This window comes from Asterias amurensis, chromosome 3 (assembly GCF_032118995.1).
Source record: "Asterias amurensis chromosome 3, ASM3211899v1".
Taxonomy (NCBI): domain Eukaryota; kingdom Metazoa; phylum Echinodermata; class Asteroidea; order Forcipulatida; family Asteriidae; genus Asterias; species Asterias amurensis.
The window spans coordinates 27,124,584-27,151,440 of record NC_092650.1 but is presented as its reverse complement, the minus strand read 5'-3'; the positions used below and the strand labels follow the sequence as shown (position 1 = coordinate 27,151,440).

Genomic DNA, 26,857 nt, shown 5'->3' with positions numbered 1-26,857 from the left:
AATAGTAGCAACTTCAACATTAGGCTTAATTAAGAACTCACTCAGTGGCAGTGAAGTTAATTACGAGCTAGAAGTCCTTTTTAATTTTTTACTTGTTTTTTATAAAAATGTTTGGTGTTTGTTTTCTTCAATCAACACAGGTGACTTTCGAGATGACTTTGTGAGCGACCCAACGTTGACCCAAAGAGGATTGAGTGTTGCATTCTGGGTGCAATTATCATTCAGGAACATTTCCATCAACTCAAGTCACTACATAATAAGGTACATGTACATGTAGCCTGAAGCCATTTGTCGTTACTAATGCAAATTAAAGGCAGTGGACACTATTATTGGTAATTACTCAAAATAATTATTAGCATAAAACCTTTCTTGGTGATGAGTAATGGGGAGAGGTTGATGGTATAAAACATTGTGAGAAACGGCTCCCTCTGAAGTGCCATAGTTTTCGTGAAAGAAGTAATTTTCCACGAATTTGATTTTGAGACCTCAGATTTAGAACTTGAGGTCTCGAAATCAGCAAGGGTGTTTTTTCTTTCATTATTATCTCGCAAGTTCTATGACCGATTGAGCTCAAATTTTCACAGGTTGGTTATTTTATGCATATGTTGAGATACACTAACTGTGAAAGCTAGTCTTTGACAATTACCAATAGTGTCCACTGTCTTTAAACAGCTGTTGTGGTACCTGCTGATAACATTGGGCTTGAAAATTGTCTCTTGGTGTTTGGAAAGCTTGGTTGTCTAGCAATTTAAACAAAATGACTGCTATAGAAAGGCATAGAAGCAGTTTGGGTACAAGTGAACTAGGACTGATTACAAGTAGGATATTTCTGCTACTTCAGTGGCAGATAGAACACAGTATATGTACATACATACAATCTTCCTTGTTTTATTTACATTTTGTATCAGACTAACTTGGCTATTTGTATTATTAATGCTGAATATATCTTTTCTAGTTCTGGGTCCCAATTTTCATCCACTGGTTTTGCGGTTTACTTAACTGAATCTTCCATCATGTTTATGATCGGCACCAATGAGACAACATTGACAACGGAATACTCACAAAACGTAAGTATTGAGGCAAATCTTTCCCTACCTTTCACCTCTAGTGGGCCCTGGTTCAAATCCCACCTGGGATTAGAGCCTTGCATGAGGATTGGGTTTTCAGTCACTGCCTGTATTGCGTTTCTCCATTTATGGTTCCCCCCCCCCCTCATCTAAACTGACTGATGGTTTCTAGTGTTTCCTTATCACCATCCTGTTATTGGCACTTGCATTGTTAGGTCTGTAATAAAATAGATAAATTTAAACATAGTATGACAAATTTTAAATGAAAAAAAAAAACACTTTCAAATCAATGGTGGCAGTGCAAAAACGTACCTTAATTTTCCCAAAATATTGTGTCTCGCACGAAAATGCTCCAAGTGAAAGAAATTGTATCTCTGCACATATTTTTTTGTGTTATAAAATAAAGTTGATCGCAGGTTACTCCCCAGCTCTTGCCGGTACGCATTTGTACTTCTGGGCGGAGAGAAGCAATAATGATAAAGTGCCTTGTTCAAGGACACAAGTGTCATGTCCAGGCCAGGATTCGAAGCCACATTTTGTAAATAATTGTTTTTTGTGTACTTCCAAGCTATTTTAAAGGCAGTGTACACTATTGGTAATTACTCAAAATAATTGTTAGCATAAAACCTTTCTTGGTGACAAGTAATGGGGAGAGGCTGATGGAATAAAACATTGTGAGAAACGGCTCCCTCTGAAGTGCCATAGTTTTCGAGAAAGAAGTAATTTTCCACGAATTTGATTTTGAGACCTCAAGTTTAGAACTTGAGGTCTTGAAATCAACCATCTAAACGCACACAACTTCGTGTGACAAGGGTGTTTTTTCTTTCATTCTTATCTCGCAAGTTCGATGACCGATTGAGCTCAAATTTTCACAGGTTTGTTATTTTATGCATACGTTGAGAACTGTGAAGGCTAGTCTTTGACAATTACCAATAGTGTACACTGCCTTTAAGTGGGATACCATGTAACTACAATATCAACGTAGCATACGTAAGTGCTACTTTAAGATTTAGAAAGGTCTGCACTGACACATTACAATATGTAAATATTTGATTGACCTAGGTCATACCAGAGGACATCTGGATTAACGTTGCCTTTACCTGGCATCAACTGGAACCCTTCCTCGTCTACATCAACGGACACCAAATAACTCCAACCTCCTCCTCAATGGAAACACCGGTCGATCTCAACCAGAATCAAACTAGTACTTTATTAACCCTGGGAAGGAGGAATGATTTGGAGTCTGACTTTGCTGATTTCAAGATTCATTCCCTGGTTATCTGGGATAAGTACATTTACCCAAAGAACGTCCACAAGCTTCTAGGCGTTACAGGTGTGTTTAATAGGGAAGGCGTACGTTTGGTAGTCATTCTTAAAATTAATGCCAATAAAAACTTATTGGTTGGAAGCCTACAGCAGCTTACGGTAGTATAAAGCATTATAAGAAACACTTCACTTCAAAGTAATGTGGTCAAGTAAAAAGATGTCAGTTGTAATTCCCCAAAATTTGAATCCACAATGTAAAAAAGCAGTACTGTCAGAAAAGTTCCTCAGAGCATGCCAATTTTGATATCTCAAAAACGCGACCACCGTTTGAAACAACTTTTACACAGGTTAGTTTTAGTCGTTTATTTGACTCGATAACTTGATGGAAAAATCAATTGTAAATGTTACCACTAACCTACTGATTCTCATTTAGATATTGAGTTATACTACCTACATCAAGCTGACTACTACTGGTCCATGGATCCACCTCTAACTAACATTGCAACCTTCTCCAAGACCTCAACCTCTGGGGTAACCTACCGAGATGACCGTCACCACTTTGCCCGGAGCCTCTACACTGATGGGTCGAGTGGATGGGTCAAGCTTGGCAATCTAGAGAGTACCTGCCTTGCTAACCCAGCTACATGTACCAATGGATTCGCTCTGGCCATGTGGATGAAGTTTAGTGATATTCCAGCTCTGGAAGGACGTTGTCTGTTTACGAGTGGAGCTGATTTGCAAAGTAAGTTGGTTTACCATGGGTATCAGATACCTGAATAGATCTACATATTAAGTCATTTGTCCAATAACATTCCTTTCATCTTTCTTAGCTCCCTTGGGAGTATACAACCTGGGCAACCGTAGCGCTCCGAAGGCTTTTTCCTACACACTACCAACCTCTACCGTTGCAGTTACCCATTTATACCCCCGGGTGAAGAGAAGCAATTATAGTAAAGTATCTCGCTCAAGGACACAAGTGCAATGACCGGGGTTCGAACCCACACTCCAATGACTTTAACCACCAGAACTTGATTATGACGCTCTAACCCACTGAGCCATGACACCCCATAGTATTTACACCTCTGTGATATTTTCTCGTTGTTATTAGATGAGAAGGGAATAGTGTTCAGCCAGACTCCAGACGAGCTTCAACTCCAAGTCAGCGACGGCACTTATACATGGCTACTCACATTCTCTGAGGATCTGTACACATTCAATGAGTGGCAATACGTAGCTATGGTTTGGTCTCCTAGTGCTGGGTTAGCTGTCTACCTCAACGGTCAAGTTATAGCGACACAGGTAAACTAATATCAGTAACGTAATATTATTTATTTGTTTCTTATTTACCCTGGGGAAACCTTGTAGTGAGAACACTGTTTTTCGAAAGGTGCCCAGCATTAAAAGATCTATTAAACACTTTATAAAGACAAGATGAGATAAGATAACAACTGTATTATCCCACACTGGGGAAATTAAAACTGGCCTTGATTTGAACAGAACAGACAAAAACACTAAACATTTTATAACAATAAGCAGAAAGATTGATTAAAAGAAACAATTAGTTAAAAATATGTTTCAGGTATGGATTAAAAAATATGCATAGCAATAATTATATACAAGGTTAATTGTACACAAGAGAAGTCATTAAAACCGACAACTCGGAAAAACAGAGCTATTTAAAATCATTGTAAAAATGAATTGCGGTAGGGACAAAGGAGTTTTTGTAGCAGAGTGTGTCGTAATTTTATGTAGCAAAAGGTGATCCTCCCGTCGACGACTTAAAGGCAGTGGACACTATTGGTAATTACTCAAAATATTTATTATCATAAAACCTTTATTGAATACGAGTAATGGGGAGAGGTTGATGGTATAAAACATTGTGAGAATCGGCTCCCTCTGAAGTGACATAGTTTTCGAGAAAGAAGTAATTTTCCACGAATTTGATTTCGAGACCTCAAGTTTAGAACTTGAGGTCTCGAAATCAACTATCTAAACGCACACAACTTCGTGTTACAAGGGTATTTTTTTTTCATTATTATCTCGCAAGTTCGATGACCGATTGAGCTCAAATTTTCACAGGTTTGTTGTTTTATGCATATGTTGAGATACACCAACTGTGAAGGCTAGTCTTTGACAATTACCAATAGTGTCCACTGCCTTTAATAAATACATAGGTTAGCATATGTTGAAAAACTTTTGAAACTTAATTAACTCTGTCTAAGATTTCAAGTTACTTTCTAAATTGTTATTCTCTTTTTTTCCGTTACTCAGACACTAAGCACCAGGAGCAAGAGAACGTCTAATACCTACACTGATCTTATACTTGGCAAATGTGCAGATAATACCAACTATGCCCGAGCGTATTATGATGACATCATTCTGATGCTGCCCTCTACAGGCCAATCATTGCCAACTGCTGAGCAGCTTCATGGTGATCCAAGTAAGTTCTGGTTTGATCTTTCTTCGCAATCAGTCAGTGAGGGATAGAACAGTGAGAAATAACACTTAAAACAGAAATGTTAATCAAAGTCAGCATTAATCGACTACAGCTTGGGCTTTAGTCGAGCACCATGACAGACAGACAGGCAACATGTCTTCATCATTGCAGTGTCTGGAGCTCATTAGCAGTCTAGGTGCCACTTTTAAGATTTTGACTACAATTTGAGAAAGACTTTCAGACATTTCATATTTTTGTAAAAAAAGTTAGCAAAGAACCATTTTTCTCAGAATGATGCCATCAGATGTTTGGGATGTTAAAAAATGTTGTACTGGAAGGGTTTTGAATACAAGTTACATCATTTTAATGCGAGGTTAGAGACTTGTAATTGTTTCCTCCCTTCACGTGAGGACTATCTATTGGGAAATGAGTACTCAAAAATATTTGTTGATCATCTCTTCCTCTTCAACTCATTAACATTTATTCTCCACTTAACCCATCAGTTTGCCATGGTTTCCTATCATCCGATCGATACTTCAACCTAACGTCAACCACAAGTGGAGTAGTCTTATCAAGTACCAAACCTTCCATTCGTGGGGATGGAGATGGTAGTACCCGAGCTGTCTCTACCCACCCTGGTAATGGATATGTAGATGTTGGTAAGTTGACTTAGCACTTTATATTGGTAGATGATAGTACTCGAGCTGTTGGTATAAGTTGACTTGGCACTTAACATTGGTAGATGATGGTACTCGAGCTGTCTCTACCCACTCTGGTAATGGATATGTAGATGTTGGTAAGTTGACTTAGCACTTTATATTGGTAGATGATAGTACTCGAGCTGTTGGTAAGTTGACTTGGCACTTAACATTGGTAGATGATGGTACTCGAGCTGTCTCTACCCACCCTGGTAATGGATATGTAGATGTTGGTAAGTTGACTTAGCACTTTATATTGGTAGATGATAGTACTCGAGCTGTTGGTAGTTGACTTGGCACTTAACATTGGTAGATGATAGTACTCGAGCTGTCTCTACCCACCCTGGTAATGGATATGTAGATGTTGGTAAGTTGACTTAGCACTTTATATTGGTAGATGATAGTACTCGAGCTGTTGGTATAAGTTGACTTGGCACTTAACATTGGTAGATGATGGTACTCGAGCTGTCTCTACCCACCCTGGTAATGGATATGTAGATGTTGGTAAGTTGACTTAGCACTTTATATTGGTAGATGATAGTACTCGAGCTGTTGGTAAGTTGACTTGGCACTTAACATTGGTAGATGATAGTACTCGAGCTGTCTCTACCCACCCTGGTAATGGATATGTAGATGTTGGTAAGTTGACTTAGCAATTAATATTGGTAATGGTAGATGTTTACACGTAACTGCTTGACCACAGAGCCAGCCTGTTTAATTAGAGCCCATTTCAAGTCCAGTGATGAATTTGAGACCCCAACATAAGCCTCAAAATCATCACCACCCAGCAGACGGTCAAGGCACACTGATCAAAATGCCGAGTAGAGACCGGCTCTTCACAGAGCCACTACTTTCACAATAGAGATTGTTTACATGATATCACTGCAAACCATACACCTTTTCAGACAGGCACGTCAGAGTCACCCCAAACCAAATAAATTAGGAGCGACTCTACATGTAGGTAAACCCAAATAAATATTGGTTTCAGACAGGCACACTGAACCCAACATTTATACTAAGTTTGGCTCATTACAAGATCGGCGTCTGAAACCAAGGAACTCCAGACTCGTTCCGAACAACTGCAAAGTGCATCCAGTCGCTCCTAACTGTTTCAGATATAAAACTTTTCATGTACTTTATTCAGAATTTTGTTCGGCGCGACTCTGGAGCGCATGTTTGAAACAGATGTTACTTAATATTTTTCCACCATGCATAGCCTTAATGAGTCTTATCTTATTTGTGTCGTTATAGGTGATTTCAACAATGAGTGTCTGAGTAGTCCCTCAATGTGTCAATCAGGAGTCACCTTCTCAGTCATGGTTAAACTAATTGATCTAGAGAATCTACAAGACCCTGTGACTAACCCAGAAGGAGTTGCATACATCCTCAGGTAGGCTTACCGTCACAGTGCTTAAAGAATATATGCGGTTTAATGGGGTGTTGTGGTTGAGCAACTGTCTCTTTAAAAAATATGCTTGTGTCTACAAGACGATGGCCACCAATTGATTTCAATTGCACAATGTATTTATATATTGAATTACATGTATATTGTTGGTCCCATGTATTGTGTAACGCCTGTAAAAGAGCTTAGTGCACTTATTGAAAAGAAAAAGGGATTCGCCTCGGTGTTCCTGGTTTGATTGGCTGCATATTGCGGCACAGCACCTTGTAAACCATTACATGGTGCTATGTAAAAGGAACAGGTTTCATAATTCAAATGTTGGCCCACAATATCTTGCAGATAGATACTGAATGTTAAAGCGCCTTGAGCATCACTGAGTGACGGATATGAGCGCTAAATAAGCACTAATATCATTGTTATCATCTCACGATTGTTTTGTCCGTAGCTTCATCGATGAATTTTCTTTATTCTGTATTCTATACAGTTGCATTCAGTTTATATTTTAAACTCTGTAGAATATTTGTTTTTGTTTTGCAAAAGAGCGCTATAGACCCTTTGCATATGAACTCACACTCTCAAAAAGGAGCCAGATCATTGGACAATAGCTGTTAATTCTCTGTGCATAAAAACGTGCACATGACCTCAGCGTACCTTAGCGTTTCGCATAATGCAAGGGGGAGCTATTGATATCTTACACAATACAAAATGCGTAATTTTTGGTGTCAACTCTCTTTTGTGCATGTTTGTACACGATTTTGACACCCAAAATGACACCCAGGATAGGCACGTGTGAGTACGCTGTGCATATTGCAAGGGGCTTATATAAGAAGTCACTGTTATTATGACTGTTATTATTATTATCATTATTATTATCTTGTGATTGTTTAATCCATAGCTCCGGAGCGCAGGGGGGCATCTCCACAGGTTTTGCTATCTATGCTGATAATACCTCCATAACCTTTGAGGCTTACGATGGATTAGAACAATGGATGACTACTCATCCATATAGCTTCGGAGAGAACTGGACTAGTGTGGCTATGTCATGGGATGCCGAGTATGGGATCACTGCATTTATTGATGGCTTAGCAATGATTGAAGGTAAATAGAGGCAATAATAATAATACATGTAGTAATATCAATCGGTTTTTATATAGTGCTTAATACACCCGGAGGGCGTCTTATAGCAGTTCCAACATTATTACCCCTGGTCACTGGGCCATTTATTTCATTCTTTAAACCATTTTGGCTCCCCAAAACTGTTGCTCCTAAGCTAAATCAATTGAGAAGGCAGTGCTTTCTGCTCTACTGGCCAGGCTTCGGACTGATGATACCCAAGCCTACATCCGTATGGACTGTAACAGGGGTAACCCTGTTGCAGCCCTATGAGAAGGTGGCAACAGCCTCTGGAATAAAATAATTGTAGCCCACACCTTGAAGTGGCCTTCAGGCCTTGTGTGTCTGGCAACTTGCATAAAAAGAATAAAAAGAACCATCTCTGCCTGCATTTCCCTTATTTTGCAAACACTTGCGTGACTCGCGCAGTCCATTAGCAGCGCCCTAATCCTATACAATCTAACTTTCCTTCCAAACACAAAGCTGCACCTACTACCATGATGCCAGTCACTACTCCGTTCAACTCAAGTACCAACGCTACCAGTAACGCAACAACGACTGCCTCACCCAACGCTGGATTACAGACCCCCAAGACAGATACCTTTACTCATCTACACCTTGGCAAGAGGAATGATGAGAGTAAGGGGTATTTAAGAGCGGATTTTGCGGACTTTGCTGTATGGTATTATCGGATGGATAGTGAGGATCCAGATGTTGGCAAACGGTTTAGTGGACAAGAGTGCCCAGAAATAGGTGAGGATTTTACATATCAAGTCAGAAGTCATCACGTCTCAGTTGTCTTTGAAAAAAAAATGTTCAATTTGGGAGTCATCTCTTTGACATCTGAACTCTGACCTTGCTCTGTATTAGCAATTTAAGATTTGAAAAGTGCATTGGCGTAAATCACCCATTAAAAGCAGACCCGAGTTTGCCAATGACAAACTCAGGTCGGACTTACGGGTTTGGGAATGAGCAGTTTTCAATACGATGTTTATTATCTGATCAAAAGTTCATGAGGCGTAAACATGTGGTTTAGGGTGTCACTGCATGTGAGTTTACTGACACAAATATAAACAAAACAATGTGATTTATTGAAAACAGTGTCAATTAAATCATAAAAACAAACCTAATATATCTCTTGAGAAATCCAAGAGAAACATGAGGACTTTCTCTGTGCTCTTCTGCATTTTCGTTATTTAACACCAGCTTCTTGAACATGGCTGTTAGAGTCGAGATAATGCAACATTTCCTTGCGATTGTTTTCAGTTGTGACAACAAATCATGCGGAACTAGACAAGTACTCAGTATGGACTGGAACCATTGAGTGTGACTTCCTACACAAAGCTGACTGTACAGGAAACTTGGATGAACTTTTTGAAGTGGTAAGTTTTCTTTTGGTAGGCGCCCTCTTGGAGAGATCACAAGAAGGTTGCTCATTTGCCAATCTTTCATCATTTAAAAAATAATAATATTATGAAACATCACCCATGTCACAAGGCCTGGGGCAATTTTCGTGGCTCTGCTTACTGCCGAATTCTGCGCTTAATACGGTCGTGTGCAAGCGCTGAATTTGTGCACTAGCCTGGTTAGCATAGAATGCCTAGTAGCGTGGAGTATGCGCGCGCTGAAGACAAAATACGTTTGCCATAAGCACATAATTCGCTGCTTCCGTGAGCGCTGATTCTGTGCACAGCCATGAAATTGGGCCTACCATGTGAGGCCTACCATGGACATTTAACTAATTTGGGCTGTCTACCCAGATCAGCTGTCAGCAGGGGCACGTTGCAACCTACTCCTGGGTTTCCCTCTTCCAAAACTGTAAGGATGTAGGCATGGGTATCATCCACTAGGAGATTGGTTTGTAAAGCAGAATGCACCTTCCTAACTTTTTACAAAGCATTTATGGTTGGATGTTGAGACCGTGTATCGAACCCACACTCTGCTGCTGAGAACAATGGAGCTTGGGTCCGGTGACCTAGACTGCTCGCCCACGAAATGCCTTACCTTTAAAATGGTGGTAAGACGTTGATTTATAATATCTGTTCAACAAGATTGTCATTGGAACATCTCAATTTAATTCTTTAATTAAATCTTGCATCTGTACTTTCTTTATTCAGTTGTACTCCGAGGACGGTGTTGATGACTACTTGTATGGCATCATCATCCAGCGTCTTGAGAATTACACCTCTTCTGAGATGTATTTAACCAAAGACGAGATGGAGATGATTGTTATCATGATTGATAAAGTCATTAATCGAGAGTTACCGTCTGAGATGAATGTCACCGATGCTGAGACAGATCTTCAGGTAAATGTCATCAGTCAAGAAATGTAGCTGCACTCAAGAAGTAACGCTTCAGGGTGAATGTACTTTGACCCTTATTAGATTTATGCAGCAGCCATAAGTATCATTATCAGAGACCTTGGTCCAATTTCATAGCGCTGCTTAACAGTAAGCAAATTTGCGTGCTTACTGTCGCAGAAAAATTTTCTTAAAGCCTTAGCGTATTTCACAGGTTAGCAGAAAAATTGGGCGGCCATATTGCGTGTTTATCGCGGATTTGCATTGTGACATCATTTATTTTCATGCGGTAAGCACCGGAAGGTTATCATGCCTTTTTGTGTGCTTACGGTTAGCAGCGCTATGAAATAGAAATTGCAAAGTAAGCACAAAATCAGCCGCTAAGCAGCGCTATGAAGTTGGGCCCTGGGTCCAATTTTCTTGGCTCTGCTTACCGATGGCAAAGAATTAGCGCTTGCTGAAGCAGAGAATTCTGTGCTTACATCAAGCGTGTTTCACGGGTTAGCGGGAAATTATCGCTTGTGCATGGCATACATGCACTCCATATTACCATTATAAGCATTCTTCACATACACAGCTAGTGCAGAAAAACAAGTACTTACTAAGCAGTTTCACAAATTCTGAAATCCACTTCGTGGCAGTAGAATGCATAGCAAGACAATTTCTCACGAACAAATCTACACAGCAAAGTGTTAATACATGTACACTCGTGGTGTAACTGCAAACTGAATATACATACTTTAGACTTCCTTTTTCTTTATCTTTGCTTTTGTTGTCTTCTGCAGAATGTTCTGTCTGTAGCGAGTAATTTATTTGCTTCCGATAGAAAGAGACGTTGGGTCAGCATTCAACAGGTGAGTTTAATTCAGGATCAAGTTTGATCGCTAGCTAGGCCACCTCATTCAACAGCTATTGCATGCACAATGGGTATTTGCAACAACGGTCTATGGTATTGTTCTAGTGCACCCTCAGTGTTGCTGAGCTTCTTTTTTCTGACATATTTTCTTTACAAGCTTGTTTTTGCTGCCTTTGCACCATTCTCTTTTTTGTTAAACTTTCAAAGGATTTAGGTACTTTTTGTAACAAAAAACACAATGTCCATAGATTTACATTAGACTTACCCAGTTTGAAGATAATGATAGTAGAAAGCTTCCCTTAAAATATTACTTGCTGTGGTTCTGTAGTTTTTGAAAAATGTTTTTTATGCTAAGATAATTTGTGTGACTTGTTTTACTCATTTCTCAAAAACTAAAGCTCCTCAGCAAGTAATATTTTAAGTGAAGCTTTCTATCATCATTATCTTCAAACTGTGTGAGTTTAAAGTCAACCTATGGACATTGGGTTTGGGTACTTTTTGTAACACAAAACACAATGTCCACAGATTGACATTAAATTTACACTCTTTGAAAATATTGATAGCAAAAAGCGTACCTTAAATATTAGTTGCTGAGGTGCTGCAGTTTTTGAGAAATGAGTAAGACAATGTCATGAAAATATGCTTTTACATGCTAAAATAATTTTCGTCTTGTGATCACTAAGACGAAAATTATTTTCATGGCATTGTTTTACTCGTTTCTCAAAAACTACCGCACCTCAGCAAGTTATAATTCCAGGGAAGCTTTCTACCATCATTATCTTCAAACTGTGTAGTTCAATGGAAATCTTTGGACATTGTATTTTTTGTCCTACAAAAAGTACCCTGACCCTTTAAAGCGGGGAATGAGCAATTTAGTTTTCTCTTGGTATTTCTCTCTGTTTTGTTGGGAGCATGATCCTGGCCATGCTCCAATGTTTATCTGGGAGGGATAAATTTACAGAACCCCCTTTCTCTTCAATATTTATTTTCTTATAGTCTCAAGGAGGAGCTTCGTCACTGATTCAAGGTATCGAGGAGTATGGTTTGAAGATTGCTCATCGACTTATTACTCCAGATGGTCAACCAAATAATAATGTGACTGTCACGATAACATCGGATAACATAGGTATAAAGATTATTGTATTGGTATGCACTAGTACTTCTATTCTAAATGTTGGATATCAGCCTCTCTTCATGTGTTGCCTTATCTCACAAAACTTAGCATGTTGAGCATCTCGCGCACGGGTCATTCCGTATTGTTGCTTACATCTTAAACTTGCATTTAAAAAAAAATTACGCATTTTGAAAAATACTCATTTTCGCAAATCAAGGTCAAAGGTCAAATTTTTGCGTATTTTTTCAGTGGTGCGTGGAAATTTTGTGATTTTATTTTATCAAATGTGGGCCATGTCAAGAGCTTCAAAATGATGTAAATACTATCTTGGTAGGTGTTTTACTTTTGGAGATATGATTGTCCAAACGTAGCAGGTCATGCTAATTAGTCAAAAGTTCGTTAAGCTGTATCTCCCAAAATAATGATCCGAATTACATACAATTTGGGATTTGGGCATTTCTCAGGGAGTCCAATCAGCACACCGAATTTCATTTAAATCCGTGAGGGTCAGGTCCAAAAGCATGTTGAATTGACACGGAATGACCCGCACGTTTCTCAGTTTTTTTAAGGGTTTTTACACATGTGTGATTTTCATTTTTTTTTTTTTTTTTTTTTTTAGATCTTGCCTATAAATCAGCAATTCGTTGAGAAAAACCTACCTATGAACCTACCTTTAAAGAAAACGCAATCACTGTTACAGAGATTTAATAGATGGAAATTTGCATCTGGGATACAGGATATTTATTTTGGTTTTCCCCATATACTTCTGTGTGTGTAATCATTGTATATACTCAGTACTTTCCCAAGCTACAGCACAGTGTATGTGGAAACAAAACTCATATTACTCAGGTTGGCTTCGAACCCACTACTTTTGCAATTCTAGAGTAGTGTCGTACCATTAGACCACTGAGATTGCCCAGTAGCTAGATGCAGTTTGAAACCAGAGAAATGATTATTGTTCTTTTGACAGCTCTTCATATTGAGCGATTTGATCTTGAGGATTTGGATCAAGAAACGGGACCAGTCTTCCCTCGATATTCAGACCCAGCTTTCTCTACAATCAACCAATCATGGAGTCAACCAACAGACACCATCCAACTCCCTAGGAACTACTTTGATTTTACAACAGAAAGTAAGTCTTTAACAAGTTATTTTGGCGTTTTTTTGCAAATAGACACTGTATTCAAATGAAACTTTCACATGTGACTTTTAATGTATCTTCCTTTATTGCCCATAAATTAGCTTTACATTGACAAAAGCAAACCAGCCTATGACCCATCCTTTAAACATTAAGAATTGTAAATTACAAGCGCTCCTTTTTTCTTTTGCCAACAGAGACTGGAGGGGCTGTCCTAGTTGGTGTTATCTACAACACCGTCACTGACTTCATGCCAATAGAATCAACTCAAAGGTAAACATAAACTACTTCTCTTATTCATACACATTCTTAATAATTATACACTTTTGGTAAAAAGTATTGTCCAAGTCCCACACTTCGTGTATCACAACTTATATATAAAATAACAAACCTGTGAAAATTTAGGCTCAATCGGGAGAAAATAACGGGAAAACCCACTCTTGTTTCTGCGCGTTTCGCCGTGTCATGACATGTGTTAAAAATAAATCTGTAATTCTCGCTATCGAGAATTTATATTGTTTTGCTGTTTTCTCAAAAAGTAAAGCATTTCATGGAACAATATTTCAAGAGAAGCCTTTCACCATTACCTTCTGTAAACCCTGTAAATTATTTGCAAATCTGTGAACTTTTTTTTTTTCTGTACCGAAGTTGTGTATAATGGCTTTAAGTGTCAAGGTCATTCATCTATGACCTAAATTATGTGTTCCGAAAGTACCATCGTTGTACATGTTTGATCTTCTTTATGTACTCAGAAAGTGTCATCAACCTAACATTATCGTCATGGTGACGTCCGTACACGTACAACGCACAGGCATTGCTCAGTGGCTACAGTTTGCTCGTTTTGTTAATTTTTCGTTTCCATTGTTCAAAGTTGAGTGGCTTTGTCTTACATGTACGACCCATAATATACTTGAAAGCAGATTCTGAATCTTATATTTCTTAAATTTATTTTGACAGTGAGTTACGCAGTAGTTCAGATCTCCGTGAGATGAAACTGACAAGCCGAGTGATCTCCTTGACTGTTGAACCAAAACTCAGGAAGAATCTTTATAACCCTATCGAGATAACCATGAGTAATATTAAGGTAAAATGGCTAATTGTATTACACACAGAATTGTAGCCATTTTGTTTTTTCCACAACCATGCACTAATTTTTCATTGTTCGAGTTGCACTAGTGTTTCATTGTTCTAGCTGCCCTCGTATCATCTTTCATTTTTACGTAAATTACTATTCTGTATTTTTCTGGGCATGGCCATTAATGTTGTACTATTTTGTTTTGCTTTTTTTTCTATTTTGGTTTTATAGTCCTATGATTCGCCTTGTAGTGTATTTTCTGATTGCATTGTTAAGGTGGAATAACAAAAAATACTAAGACCAAGTTTTGTTATATAAAGCTTTTTCTATTTGATATTTTTGTGTGATCATTTTATCCGATCTGAAAGATGAATGATTATGTTTTTCTTCTAACCAACAGGAAAGAGAAGATGACATGGATGCAGTTTGTGCTTTCTGGGACTTTGACATGCCGTAAGACTTCTCACATTACTCTACGTCGTTCCAGCATTTTTGTACCTTTTTTGAAATAAGTGAAACTGGATTAACAAGATCAGTCTCTCGATGTGGAAATATTCTCTTTGGTTTTGGAACAATTTGATTGTTATCCTATATAAATGTAGATGTGTACAATAAAAACTAATATGTGGAAATTTCTTTTCAAAAGGTGGTCACAAAAAACCAAAAACCTGGAGTGGCTGTTTCTCTGCAGGAAGAATCAGAGACACATTACTCAAGTGATGCTACTTGGATTCAAATTTTGGGGCAAAAAAACTGATATCATTTTACAAAACCACAATACATTGAAGTGAAATGTTTCTCAAAATGCTTTATACTAATCGAAAGTTGCTGTAGGCTTCTAACCAAATGTTTGTATTGCTGTCAATTTTAAGAGCAGTTACCCAACGTACCTTCCCTTTTAATAGCAATGAAACCAGATATAAAGACTGGCCTGATAAGCCGTCTTAGCTCAAAACGGACTTTAATTAAGGGAATCATTGTGTAGTGAAGAGGTTTTCAACTAGTGGTTTAATCCCAACAAGGCCTGGTTCTTGATAATTTTACCGAGACGAAGTCGAGGTAAATTATAAAGAACCAGAACTTTTCGGTCAAAAACATCATCACTTTGTGGTCAAAAAGTAAAATAAATGCAAAAATTATTATTGTTAAATGATTTCTTTCAACACAACACCCCTCCAGCTATGAAATGGTACAGCCCTTCGTTGCCCCCCGAGTAAACAACTCCTTGTAAGGGAATGTTGTACACGTCGCGCGTATCACTCGCTTGATGTGGCACAACTTTTTCAGCCGATGCTCTCGACCAATAGGAATGAAGAAACTGTCTTAAAAGAACAGGTGCAAGGTCGCGTGTCACGCCCATGAATTAACACTTTTTACCAGTCATAAACAAAGGTTTATACACACCCATGTGACGCGCTCTCCACCAATAGGAATAGCGAAACTGTCTGAGGTATTTATTAATTTTTTTTTACATATTATACTTTTACTGATCACTTTGTTTGCATGAAGGAATACAATCAATGGAGGATGGGATACAGAAGGATGTGAAGTACACTCTAGTAACGACACACATACAGTTTGCTATTGTTATCATTTGACAAACTTTGGAACTCTCATGAAACCAATTCAAGTTGAGGTAAGTCTGTTTGGTCTTGAGTCTTCCCTACTGCAGTTTATTTCTTGATTTCATAATAATAATAATAGTGGCCTTGTCCAGGTTTTTATACAGTTGATACAAATATTTTTTGTGTTTTTATATTTTTTTTCTTTGTACAGGTGTATCTTGTATTTCTTCTTCTTATTGATATTCTGGGAGAGATGTTGGATTATTTCTAATTTCTGGCTGTTTAGGATTTTGTTTTGTTTTTGTAGTAACTTGCAAAGTCTCTTCTCTGTATGTTTCCACAATTGGCTGTAACAGTCTTTGTAAGAAGTAATTTTGATGTTGCAAGCAGGTCATATAAGTAAGACCCTGCGATGCTATCGACCATGTTTTTGTGTTTTTAAACCAAAATAAATAAAGAGATAATGTATATTTCCGTAACTGACTATTTCTGTGACTCTGTAGGTACCAAGTGAACACGATGCCATACTACAGTACATATCATGGGCTGGTAACGGACTCTCAATGCTGGCTTTAATATCACTACTGCTTGTCTATATCTGTGTCAGGTATTAAACATTACATTCTAGAAATTATATCAATGAACTTAAATTATTTGTGTCTTTAGCAGTTCATTAAAAGTTATTGCTGATATAAATATGCCATCATCTTTAGTATTAGTTATTAAAATTTACGGTCAAAGTTTGAATGAAAACTCAAGTAGTCCAATAATTCAGGACTTAATAATATTAGCAATACTGCACTTAGCCCTATATAGGACTCTTTCTCTGTACACAGGAACAGAGTCCTAACTATTGAGGCCCGTTTCTGGGGCGGAAAAATTTCACAGCTTCATAACTTAAATCTTACCTGCAACAAGCCACTAATTTCAACAGATTCACATTCCATGGCGGCATACATTTTTCTGCGGTGGGTTTTGGTCCTCATATTTCCCTCACAAATCTGTCATTTTCGTGAAATAATGAAGCTTCCAACGTTAACAAATTCCAGTTTCGATCGTTTTCTCACAGTGTTGTCTGTTATCGTGCGTACGCGAATACATTCCCGTGCAAGACGCACGGTGCAAGCTTAGACGCATGAATTCTTGGTCACCGTATCTTGACTGGCACAGCGTTAACAACACAAGAAATTTGCGCGTCGTGCGTCTTGCGTACACACGGCAGACTGTGAGAGTACGAACAAAAATGGGAATTTCTTAACGTTGGGAGCTGCATTATTTCATGAAAATGACGGATTTGTGAAGAATATATGACGATCAAAACCCACCGCAGAAAAACATATGCTGCCATGGAATACGAATCTGTTGAAATTGTTGCTTTCTTGCAGGTAAAATTTGAGTTATGAAGATGTAAAAAATTTCTGCCCCAGAAATGTACCCTGATGTCCAGGACGTCACTGTAGTACAAAACGAAAGTGTAAGGCCGCCAGGGCTATACTTCACTATAGCCGTTTCAGTTTTGGCATGTTTAGGTGTTGCTGTATAATTAATGGTCTCACTCATTAAATTTGTGAATCTTTACAATCTAACTGCATGAGCGGTGATATTAGCTAACCTGCAGCCAATTTCACGAAACGCTAGGATTAATCCTAACTCGAGTTGGGACGAGTAACCCGCCCTAACTTAGGATGGGTTCAATGCTTCCTACGTATTTGGATACAGAACTGACCCAGTTTTAAGTCCTAAGATTAGTCCTAAGTTAGGACGAGTTTGGTGAAATCGAAGGCTGAGCACTTAATTATAACTGTGTTAGAAATTCAAATCCCATTTTATTATGATGATTTTGCTTTTTGTTTCTGACAGCAAGTTACGTACGATCGTCAACGTGATTCACATCAATCTAATAGTAGCGATGATGCTAGCAAAGGCTGCTTATCTTATCATTCCAGTCGTTAAGCAGGATGAGGTAAGGCGCTTAGCTTATGTAGTTCAGGACCAGGTTTCATCATAAATCAAGTCAAGTAATGTGGGAAATTTTAGCTTCAATTAAGTGATGGTTTAAGCTTTGCATGGCAAGGATTAAAAATGTAGTGGTGAACTTGCGGGTACAACCATGAAAACAAAAGTGATGGTTCTGAAAAGAACTTATTGATTTCGATGTTTTTTGGCGTGTTGTGGCTGAGCGGTTTAGTTCATGTAGTTCACCAGACCTAAGCTCCGGTGTTGTTAGCAGCAGAGTGTGGGTTTGAATCCCGGTCATGGCTTTTGTGCCCTTGAGCGAGGCACATAACCATAATTGCTTTGTAAAAGAGTTGGGAAGGTACTGTAGTGCATTCTGCTTTTCCAGCCACGCTCTTTGTGGATGATACATACCATGCCTACATCCGTATACTTTGACATGTTACTTTATTATATCTTTCTTAATCAATTTGCCTTTAAATAGTGTAAGCATTGTGTTGACAAAAACCAAACTATAACCCCACCTCAAACTCGGTTGATACTTTTTTGCGAATGCGAATGCGAAGTTTATTTTGACCTCTTATGGCTGTTTTCGCAGCAATCGGTTTACAAGAGTTGAACACGAGTCAACTGATGCAAACTGTTCATTGCGAATATGTGACGCCAAATTTGGTATTGCGTTAGCATTTGCATGAAGTATGAACTGGGCTTTAGTTTGATAATTTAAAACACTTTAAGGTAAAAATTATCTGTTTTTCTCTCATTTTGCTAATGTTACTATTTGATCTTTCCATCGCTCTGTAGACTGCATGTACCTCCATTGCAATCATTCTACATTATTTCTACACTGCATCATTTGCTTGGATGCTTGTTGAGGGAATTCATCTCTTAGTTGAAGTTAAGAATCCTGTCGGCAATTACTTCAGACAGAAGTCTCGATATTACCTCATCATCGGCTGGGGTAAGTCTCTTCTGTTTAGTTGATGCCTTGCCATTCAGGGCAATTTGTACAGGTAACTTGCGGGCACCTTCACACTGCCAGTGAAAATATGAGTGAAAACCAAAGTTAATATCCCTGATTCAAATTTCCATCTACTACACAAGCCTCTGCGCCTACAATTCTAAGTCCCTCCTTGAAAATATAAAGTTTAAGCAGGAGCATTGCATGAGGGTCTGCACATTTATAGACCCTCTATAATAGCCCAGAGGTGGCAATTTGTGCAGTAAAGACAAGACAATACAAGAAAATCAAGTCACACTGGTTTTCCCGTCTTAACTTTTTAGAAATCTACTTTAATGATGAATTCACTTTGAAGAACTCAAAGAATGGAATGTAAATTTTTCATTTTTATCCCAGGTTTGCCTGTCATGATTGTTGGTGTGACACTCTCCATTGCATTTGAAAGTTACGGCACTGCAGACACGTAAGTTCAGACCACCACCCGTAGATTTCACCAAACTTTTCCTAACTTCGGACCAATTGTAGGACTTGGGACAAGTTAAGTTCTGTAACCATAGATGTAGGACACGTTGAACCTATCCTTAGTCAGGACTAGTTACTCGTCCTACCTTGAAACAGGATAAAATCTAGCATTTCGTGAAATGCATGGTTGGCGTGTGCGTAAAGCGCTCGCCTCTCACCAAGGTGACCCCCGGTTCGATTCCCGGTCGGGGCCATATGTGAGTTAAGTTGTGCGTTGGTTCTCTGCTGTGCCACGAGGGTTTTCCAGACTATCCGGTTTTCCTCCCTCAGGAAAAAATCAAATGCTTTCGATCTTGGCTGTGCTCCGTGGTCATAATGGGTTGATGTGGCTGACAGCTGAATGCGCCCTTGCATGCCTGTTTCTCGAACAAGTTGTAGCCGCGTCCTTTGCAATTCAGCTCTAGCTGCGAGTAAGGACGATTAGCCCCCCAAATTATGAGATCGGCTGGAGTCATCTTGCTTGATAACAATTCTTTGCGTCAATTTAGTCCATACTTGTTTATCTTCAAGCAAACTCTAATCACTAGTGTATGATTGGTTGATCCCTAGTTAACAGAAAGTGATATGAACCTAAACATTCTTTCTACATTTTTTTTTACTTCGATGACCAATTTTCACAGGAGGTAGGGATGGGACTCTTAAGCCTGGTTTTTAATTTCTGCGAATGGGAGTACGAATGAGATACCAATTTTGACATCACAAATTTTGCTGCAAATAATTCGCAATACATGTAGTTGAAATGTGCTCAACTCCTGCGAAACATTTGCAGTGAAAACAGCCATGTGACTCAACCATTGTATTACATTCGTAGGGAGTAGGAAGTATGAGAACCAGGCTTTAAACAAATAAAAGAACTCCATTTTATTTGTTTGTTGATTGTTTTAGATGCTGGGTGTCTATTGACAATGGAGCTGTGTGGATGTTCGTTGGACCCTGTATTTTCATTACACTGGTAAGTATAGTGTCAGATTATTGCACTAATTCAGCTACAACATTTTAACTACTACCATGGCAAAGTTTCTTGTAGTTTAAAGGCAGTGGACACTATTGGTAATTACTCAAAAAAATTATAGAATAAAACCTTACTTGGAAACGAGTAATGGGGAGAGGTTGATAATATAAAACATTGTGAGAAACTGCTCCCTCTGAAGTGACATAGTTTTTGAGAAAGAAGTATTTTTCCACAAATTTGATTTTGAGACCTCAGATTTAGAATTTTAGGGCTCGAAATCAATCATCTGAGAGCACACAACTTCGTGCGACAAGGGTTATTTTTCTTTCATTATGGTCTCGCAACTTGGGCGACTGATTGAGCTAATATTTTCACAGGTTGGTTATTTTATGCATACATGTATGTTGAGATACACCAAGTAGGAAGACTGGTCTGTGACAATTACCAATAGTGTCCACTCAGCACAAATAAACAGAGTAGTTGATTTTCCATCCATAACCTGTTTATTCATTAGACACAAAATGCTTCTAAATTTGCTACGTTAGAACTTCAAATCTATCATGTCTATACATTTTGTATTTAACAAAACGTTGGTTTCCTTGTAAAATGAAAGAGTGGAATAATTTGATCTGAGTTTTAAAACATTTTTATTTTTATTGTTTGTCATGTTTGTACATGTAGGTGAATTTATGGATCCTTTACATTGTATGGAAAAACACCCAACAGTTGTCTGACATGTACGAAAAGACAAAATTTCACAGGTAAGATTAGATGACATCTAGTAAATCTTGGAAAGAATGCATGGTTACATCTTTGCGAACTTTTAGTTAACTAATTTCATATACTGTAAACCAAACTTTATCAAGCTTTGAATATATGCCATGTCATGGCTAAGCGGTTTAAGGAACACGTTGCCTTGGATCGGTCAAGTTGGTCTGTGAAAAGCGTATGTAACCATTTTTTATAGAATGCATATGATTAGAAAGATATTTTAAAAGTAGAATATAATGATCCACACAAGTATCACTTGAAATTGCGTGGTTTTCCTTTTACCTTGTCGACAAACACGGTCGGCCATTTAAAAGTAAAAGGAAAACCATGCAATTTCGAGTGATACTTGTGTGGATCATTGTATTCTACTTTTAAAACATCTTTCTAACCAGAAAGATGCATTTTATAACAAACGGTTACAAACGCTTTTCAAAGACCAACTCGACCGATCCAAGGCAGCGTGTTCCTTTAAGCGCACCGGACTCAAGCTCTCGTGTTCCTGATCACCAGAGAGTGGGTTGGAGTCCCGGTCATGACAATTTAATGTTTCATGTTTCATGCATGTACTGTTTCTCAGATTGTGTCATTCAATTACGAATTATTCTTGGACAAAAAGTGGGAAAACCGCGCCAGACTTTCAGTGAAATTTCAAAATTGCTACCACCTTTTTAAATGGAAGTTTCACAAGTTAGTTTTATTGTGTACACTTACATAGGATTAAAACATGTTTTTCTTTCTTTCTGAAAACCAAAGTAAATCTTTGCCTTTCAAGTGTTTGGTTATGAGTAAATAAATGTCACTTTATTATTTTCTAGTTCCAGTCTCCGTGCTTCAGCGATCCTACTGCCATTCCTAGGTATCTCCTGGGTCTTTGCTATCCTTCAAGTCAACTATGACATCGTGGAGTTAGCTTACTGCTTCACTGTGCTGAACTCACTCCAGGTCAGTTTGAGTTTGTCAATAAATTAGTTGATAAGTTGATAATCATGAGTTGAAGGGAGGGTACACGTTTGGCAATTGTCAAAGACCAGTCTTCTCACTTGGTGTATCCCATCATAACCATAAAATAACAAGCCTGTGAAAATTTAGGCTCATTTGTAAGTTGTGAGAAAATGATGAAAGAAAAATCACCCTTGTTGGACGAATTTGTGTGCTTTCAGATAAGAATAAAAGACTTCTAGCTAGAAGTATTTTATTATTTTAGTGAGAAATTACCTCTTTCTCAAAAACTACGTTACTTCAGAGGGAGTCGTTTCCCACAATGTTTTATATTATCAACAGCTCTCCAATGCTCGTTACCAAGTCAGTTTTTAAGTTAATATTTGTTTTGAGTAACTACCAAACGTGTACCTTCCCTTTAAGAGGTTCGTTTTTCAAATTCCCCAAATAATGTAGATGTTACTTACATTATATTTTAGTTAGTTACGTTTCACTCCTAAGCTAAGAGCTTCTTCAGACTGGTGAACATGTCCAATGCTGAACTGCCTTTTATACGCTTTTCTTGGTGGATATAGAGGGCGCTGTATCGTGGTTTGGACTAGTTGGTCATAGGCCTTATCGCAAATACTCGGTACGCGCACAATAGACGTGGAATGAGGTGCATATTGGTCTAGCAAGCTATCAAATTTGATCACTAGCTAGATCATCATGCACCTCACTCGACAGTTTGCGCTTGCACAATGGTATTTGCAAAGGTCTATACAAGTTTTAGTTTGGTGTTCTCCAGTCTTGCATTTGTGCACAGCCACAACCATGGGGACACTTTGTTACAAAGACACCAAATGAATAACAGATACTTCTACTAATAATAATAATAAAGACTTGTAATGCGCACATATCCACCCTTCTGGGTGTTAATGGCGCAGTAAAACCAAAAAAAAACAAAAAGAAAAAAAAACAGACACAACACAATTAGTCCTTGAAAACCTGTGACATAAGATAGGTTTTGAGAAGAGATTGGAAATTACTGGTACAAAGACAAGATCTATTAACATCAGACTATAAACTATTTTTTTTTTTTTTTTTTTTTTTTTTTTTATTTACTTAGATGAAAATGAAAGGTTTTCTTTTGCTTCTCTTTACAGGGTGTGTTTATTTTCCTGTTTCATGGCCTTGGTAGCAGAGAGGTAAGTATTCTACATCAATCGTCGCCTTCATTTTTTAACTACATTTTCCTATAAGTCTTTTTATGAGCAATGTTTTTTCCTGCTTGTATAACAACTTGTAATTAATTAGATTATTATAATTACAGGTTCGGGCTGCTGTATTAAAGCAAGACCTTGAAGTGGAATTCTCAAAAGTGGAACGAGTTTCAATTGTAAGTAAATATTTTAATTTTTTTAACAAGACATAGTAAAATATTTGTAAAACCATCTGTGAAGTGATGCAAATATTTTGTTTATGATTACTTAGCCAGACTTCAACAACATCAGCCGTGCCACGCATATGGAACTCTAACACTTAATCTTAGATCTTGTCTTTGTACCACAAAACTCAAATCTCTTCTAAAAACTTATCTTACATGTATGTCACAGGTTTTCAAGGACTAATTTTGTTGTGTGTGTTTTCTTTCGTTTGTTTTGGGGTTTGACTGCGCCTTGAACACCCAGCAGGATGGATTGAACACTCAGCAGGGTGGATATGTGCGCAAAACAAGTCTTTAATATTATTAGTATTAATATTAACACCAACCAAATGACTCTTTTTAAAGCAAGTTTTTATTATAAAGAATAATCTATGAACATGATACATGTAATTGTGATGCTATTTTCTCAACAGACACCAAATGGTATGCCAATGAGAAGAATGCGAATGCAAGCACCGAGACCTCCACCAACCTGTAAGTCTCTTATTTTATTACTCTATAATTCTTGTGATCTTAGACCTTATGCATATGATGTCATGTGAGATAAGCCCGGTTCATACTTCCTGCGAATGCGAATACGAAGCAAATGTTGACAAATTCGCACCGAATAATTCACAGCAGTTCAACTCTTCTCAACTCACTTGCGAATATCGCTGTGAAAGGAGAGTTGTGACATCAAACTCACGTCAAATTCGCTTCGCATTCGCATGAAGTATGAACCGGGCTTAAGGCACTCTGGACTCGAGGTCAAAAGAAGGGTGCTCATTGGCTTGTTCTGTACGCTGCGTGTACAAAGATGTGCATTTTCCATTGTTTCACGGTTGTTTTATCACTAAGATGGCGGCATTATGACCAAGCAATTTTCAATTTTGACTGGTTAATTGTAAGAAACAAGAGTCCCATATGAACCTATATTGTACGGTCCCGTATCAAACCCTGTTATAATGCACTGTTTAAGCTACACATCAATTTTGCGCGGAAATAAATTGCCCTTGCTTTCATGGAATACTGAAGAATATCTCGTGCCATATTCAACTCAGCCTTGAGTCTCATTGAATATTAAGACACTGACAGAAGTGTCACATTTTCCAACTACTGTAGTGTAATAATATTTCCAATAATTTAGTTTTCAAATCTGATTAGGTTTTTAACAGAAAATTCTTTGTTTCATAATTTGTACCTTCTCAATTACAGATGTCCCTTAATCTGTGCGACAAAAGAGGAAAAAGGGTTTGAAGATTTGTTACAACTTTGAAACCTACCACCGGGCATCAGATCTTCTTCGTCATAGATATTATCTGTTCCCAAGACACACCTGGCAAGCTATGCGGATTGGGCCTTTTCGAGCTGTGCATTGTGACTATGTAACTTCTTGCAGCGAGTTAAAGACACTGGACACTATTGGTAATTGTCTTCCCGGTTGGTGTATCTCAACATGCATAACAAGTCGAAGTTGCAAGATATTAATGAAAGAAAAAACACCCTCGTCTTATTTATTAATGGGAATAACAGTGTTCAGACCTGGTCTTCACTGCGTGGTAATGACCTTGGTTGGTGGTGGGCGCTGTTAACGGACCTTGCCTCCGGCTCGGTCCGTTAACAGCGCCAGCCACCAACCTGGTCATTCAAACGCAGTGAAGACCGAGTCCTCGCACTATTATTCCCTAATTATTGAAGAGAAAATAGAATTAGCTGATTGTAAACTGATTACCAACCAAGAGAGCAGAATGAGTGTATAAAGTAACAGACTCCAAATTAGACAATTATATTTATTATGTTTGTAGCTCTTTGAAAAGTATGTACACATTTTAGATTCTATATTTAAAAAGAACTAGAGAAAAAAAAAGTGTGACTGTTTTGTTTACAAATTGATTGATTTGTTTACATTATTTCATTTAAGTTTATATCATATTTTATGCTGTCAAAATCATTTAACTCTCTGTTCTATTATTTTAATTACACCAAACACAAACATTTGTTTTGCTGTTTTTTATCACAAATACCAGTAGAAATACAGAACAGTAGATGTAAAAATCTGTAGTTGCATGGCTTTGTAATTTTGGATTTATTTAAAACCTTTGGGTTTTTTTGGGGGGGGGGGGTGTGTAGTGAGGACTATTTGTGTAGAATCTGTGTAATTTCGGATTGCCTGGTAGTTAAATTTAATCAATGTTTTTTTTAGAGGAGTTTTTTTTTAAGTGTAAGAAGAAAAAAAGTGATTTCATTAAACTTTATATTTGTCAAACTGTAAACTGAAGTAACACAACATATCCTTAGTAATACTAAATAAGTTTTTAACGGGTATTTTTCATTAAAAAGATACACAACATTGTTTAATGATATCAGACTGTTTTGAGTGTTGTTTCCACCCCCCCCCCCCCCCCTCCGCCCTCCCCAAACAAACAAAAAACGCAGAAGTATCAAAAGGAACCATGGGTGTTTTCCAAAAAGAAACTCAACTTGAGTGTTCACAAAAGAAACTTGTGGAGGGTTAGGGTTACAAGGGGTAATCGTTAAGGTTAGAAGAGGTACATGTAAGCATGAAGGTTAGGGTTACAAGGGATAAAAGTGGAGGTTAGGGTTAGGGTGAATATGTTTTGGTAACAAGGGGTTAAGCCCGAGGGTCAGGGTCACAATACAAGGGGTTGGGGTTAGTGTTAGAAGGGGTTAGCATGAGGGTTGGGGTTCAGAATCATATAGTGTATCAGGGTTAGGGTCATGAACCACAAGACTAAGGTTTACTAGGGTTAGGGTTGAACATAGGGTTAAGCATTTTTAGGGGTAACCAAGAATCACAAGCGTTAGGGCTAGGGTTAAGAATCAAGGATTAGATCTATGGCTAAGAAAAGGGTTTGAAATTAAGGGTTACAAATACAAAGGGCAGGGCTTGATGGTGAGGTTTATATGGTAAGGGTTGGGGTTAAGAAGTATAAGAAGTAAATATTTAGTGTTAGGGTAAGAGTTAGAGGACAATTTTGAGAGGATAAGCCATTGGGTATTTTATTTTTTTCAGTAATACAAAAGGTTTGTGTTGAATGATTTTAAAGAATAACTGTCTTTGGGGCATTTCCTCAAAAGAAACACAAGAGGTAAACCTTGAATGTTTTTTTCTCATACAAATTTTATTCAAGAAATAAACCAGTGACTGTTAACAGTTTTGATGTCTTGGAAATTTGTCCAGTATTGTATGAGATGAAGTTTAGAATCTTTCACTATTCAGTATTAAATAAGGCACAGGATTATTGTCCGAATAATAAAAATCTACTGATAACTTATGAATAAAAAAGCATAAAAATCTG

The 26,857-nt window shown here is 37.9% G+C and overlaps 1 protein-coding gene across 1 annotated transcript in view; it reads left to right on the top strand.

The window, feature by feature from the left end:
• The window catches only part of LOC139934457 (uncharacterized), a 53,014-nt gene extending 26,299 nt beyond the window's left edge, over nucleotides 1–26,715 (top strand). Inside the window, exons 26-55 of the mRNA XM_071928700.1 lie at nucleotides 141–261; nucleotides 956–1,067; nucleotides 2,130–2,400; nucleotides 2,767–3,075; nucleotides 3,442–3,632; nucleotides 4,605–4,773; nucleotides 5,274–5,429; nucleotides 6,720–6,858; nucleotides 7,766–7,968; nucleotides 8,467–8,736; nucleotides 9,250–9,365; nucleotides 10,101–10,289; nucleotides 11,069–11,137; nucleotides 12,136–12,265; nucleotides 13,224–13,385; nucleotides 13,589–13,664; nucleotides 14,349–14,475; nucleotides 14,867–14,919; nucleotides 15,976–16,102; nucleotides 16,535–16,638; nucleotides 17,892–17,994; nucleotides 18,792–18,948; nucleotides 19,345–19,411; nucleotides 20,356–20,422; nucleotides 21,104–21,183; nucleotides 22,009–22,135; nucleotides 23,278–23,319; nucleotides 23,445–23,510; nucleotides 23,972–24,032; nucleotides 24,753–26,715. Of these exons, the coding sequence (XP_071784801.1) occupies nucleotides 141–261; nucleotides 956–1,067; nucleotides 2,130–2,400; nucleotides 2,767–3,075; nucleotides 3,442–3,632; nucleotides 4,605–4,773; nucleotides 5,274–5,429; nucleotides 6,720–6,858; nucleotides 7,766–7,968; nucleotides 8,467–8,736; nucleotides 9,250–9,365; nucleotides 10,101–10,289; nucleotides 11,069–11,137; nucleotides 12,136–12,265; nucleotides 13,224–13,385; nucleotides 13,589–13,664; nucleotides 14,349–14,475; nucleotides 14,867–14,919; nucleotides 15,976–16,102; nucleotides 16,535–16,638; nucleotides 17,892–17,994; nucleotides 18,792–18,948; nucleotides 19,345–19,411; nucleotides 20,356–20,422; nucleotides 21,104–21,183; nucleotides 22,009–22,135; nucleotides 23,278–23,319; nucleotides 23,445–23,510; nucleotides 23,972–24,032; nucleotides 24,753–24,763 (3,875 nt within the window). The 3' untranslated portion in view covers nucleotides 24,764–26,715. The remainder of the gene's footprint in view (nucleotides 1–140; nucleotides 262–955; nucleotides 1,068–2,129; nucleotides 2,401–2,766; nucleotides 3,076–3,441; nucleotides 3,633–4,604; nucleotides 4,774–5,273; nucleotides 5,430–6,719; nucleotides 6,859–7,765; nucleotides 7,969–8,466; nucleotides 8,737–9,249; nucleotides 9,366–10,100; nucleotides 10,290–11,068; nucleotides 11,138–12,135; nucleotides 12,266–13,223; nucleotides 13,386–13,588; nucleotides 13,665–14,348; nucleotides 14,476–14,866; nucleotides 14,920–15,975; nucleotides 16,103–16,534; nucleotides 16,639–17,891; nucleotides 17,995–18,791; nucleotides 18,949–19,344; nucleotides 19,412–20,355; nucleotides 20,423–21,103; nucleotides 21,184–22,008; nucleotides 22,136–23,277; nucleotides 23,320–23,444; nucleotides 23,511–23,971; nucleotides 24,033–24,752) is intronic.
• Nucleotides 26,716–26,857: the final 142 nt, after the last annotated feature.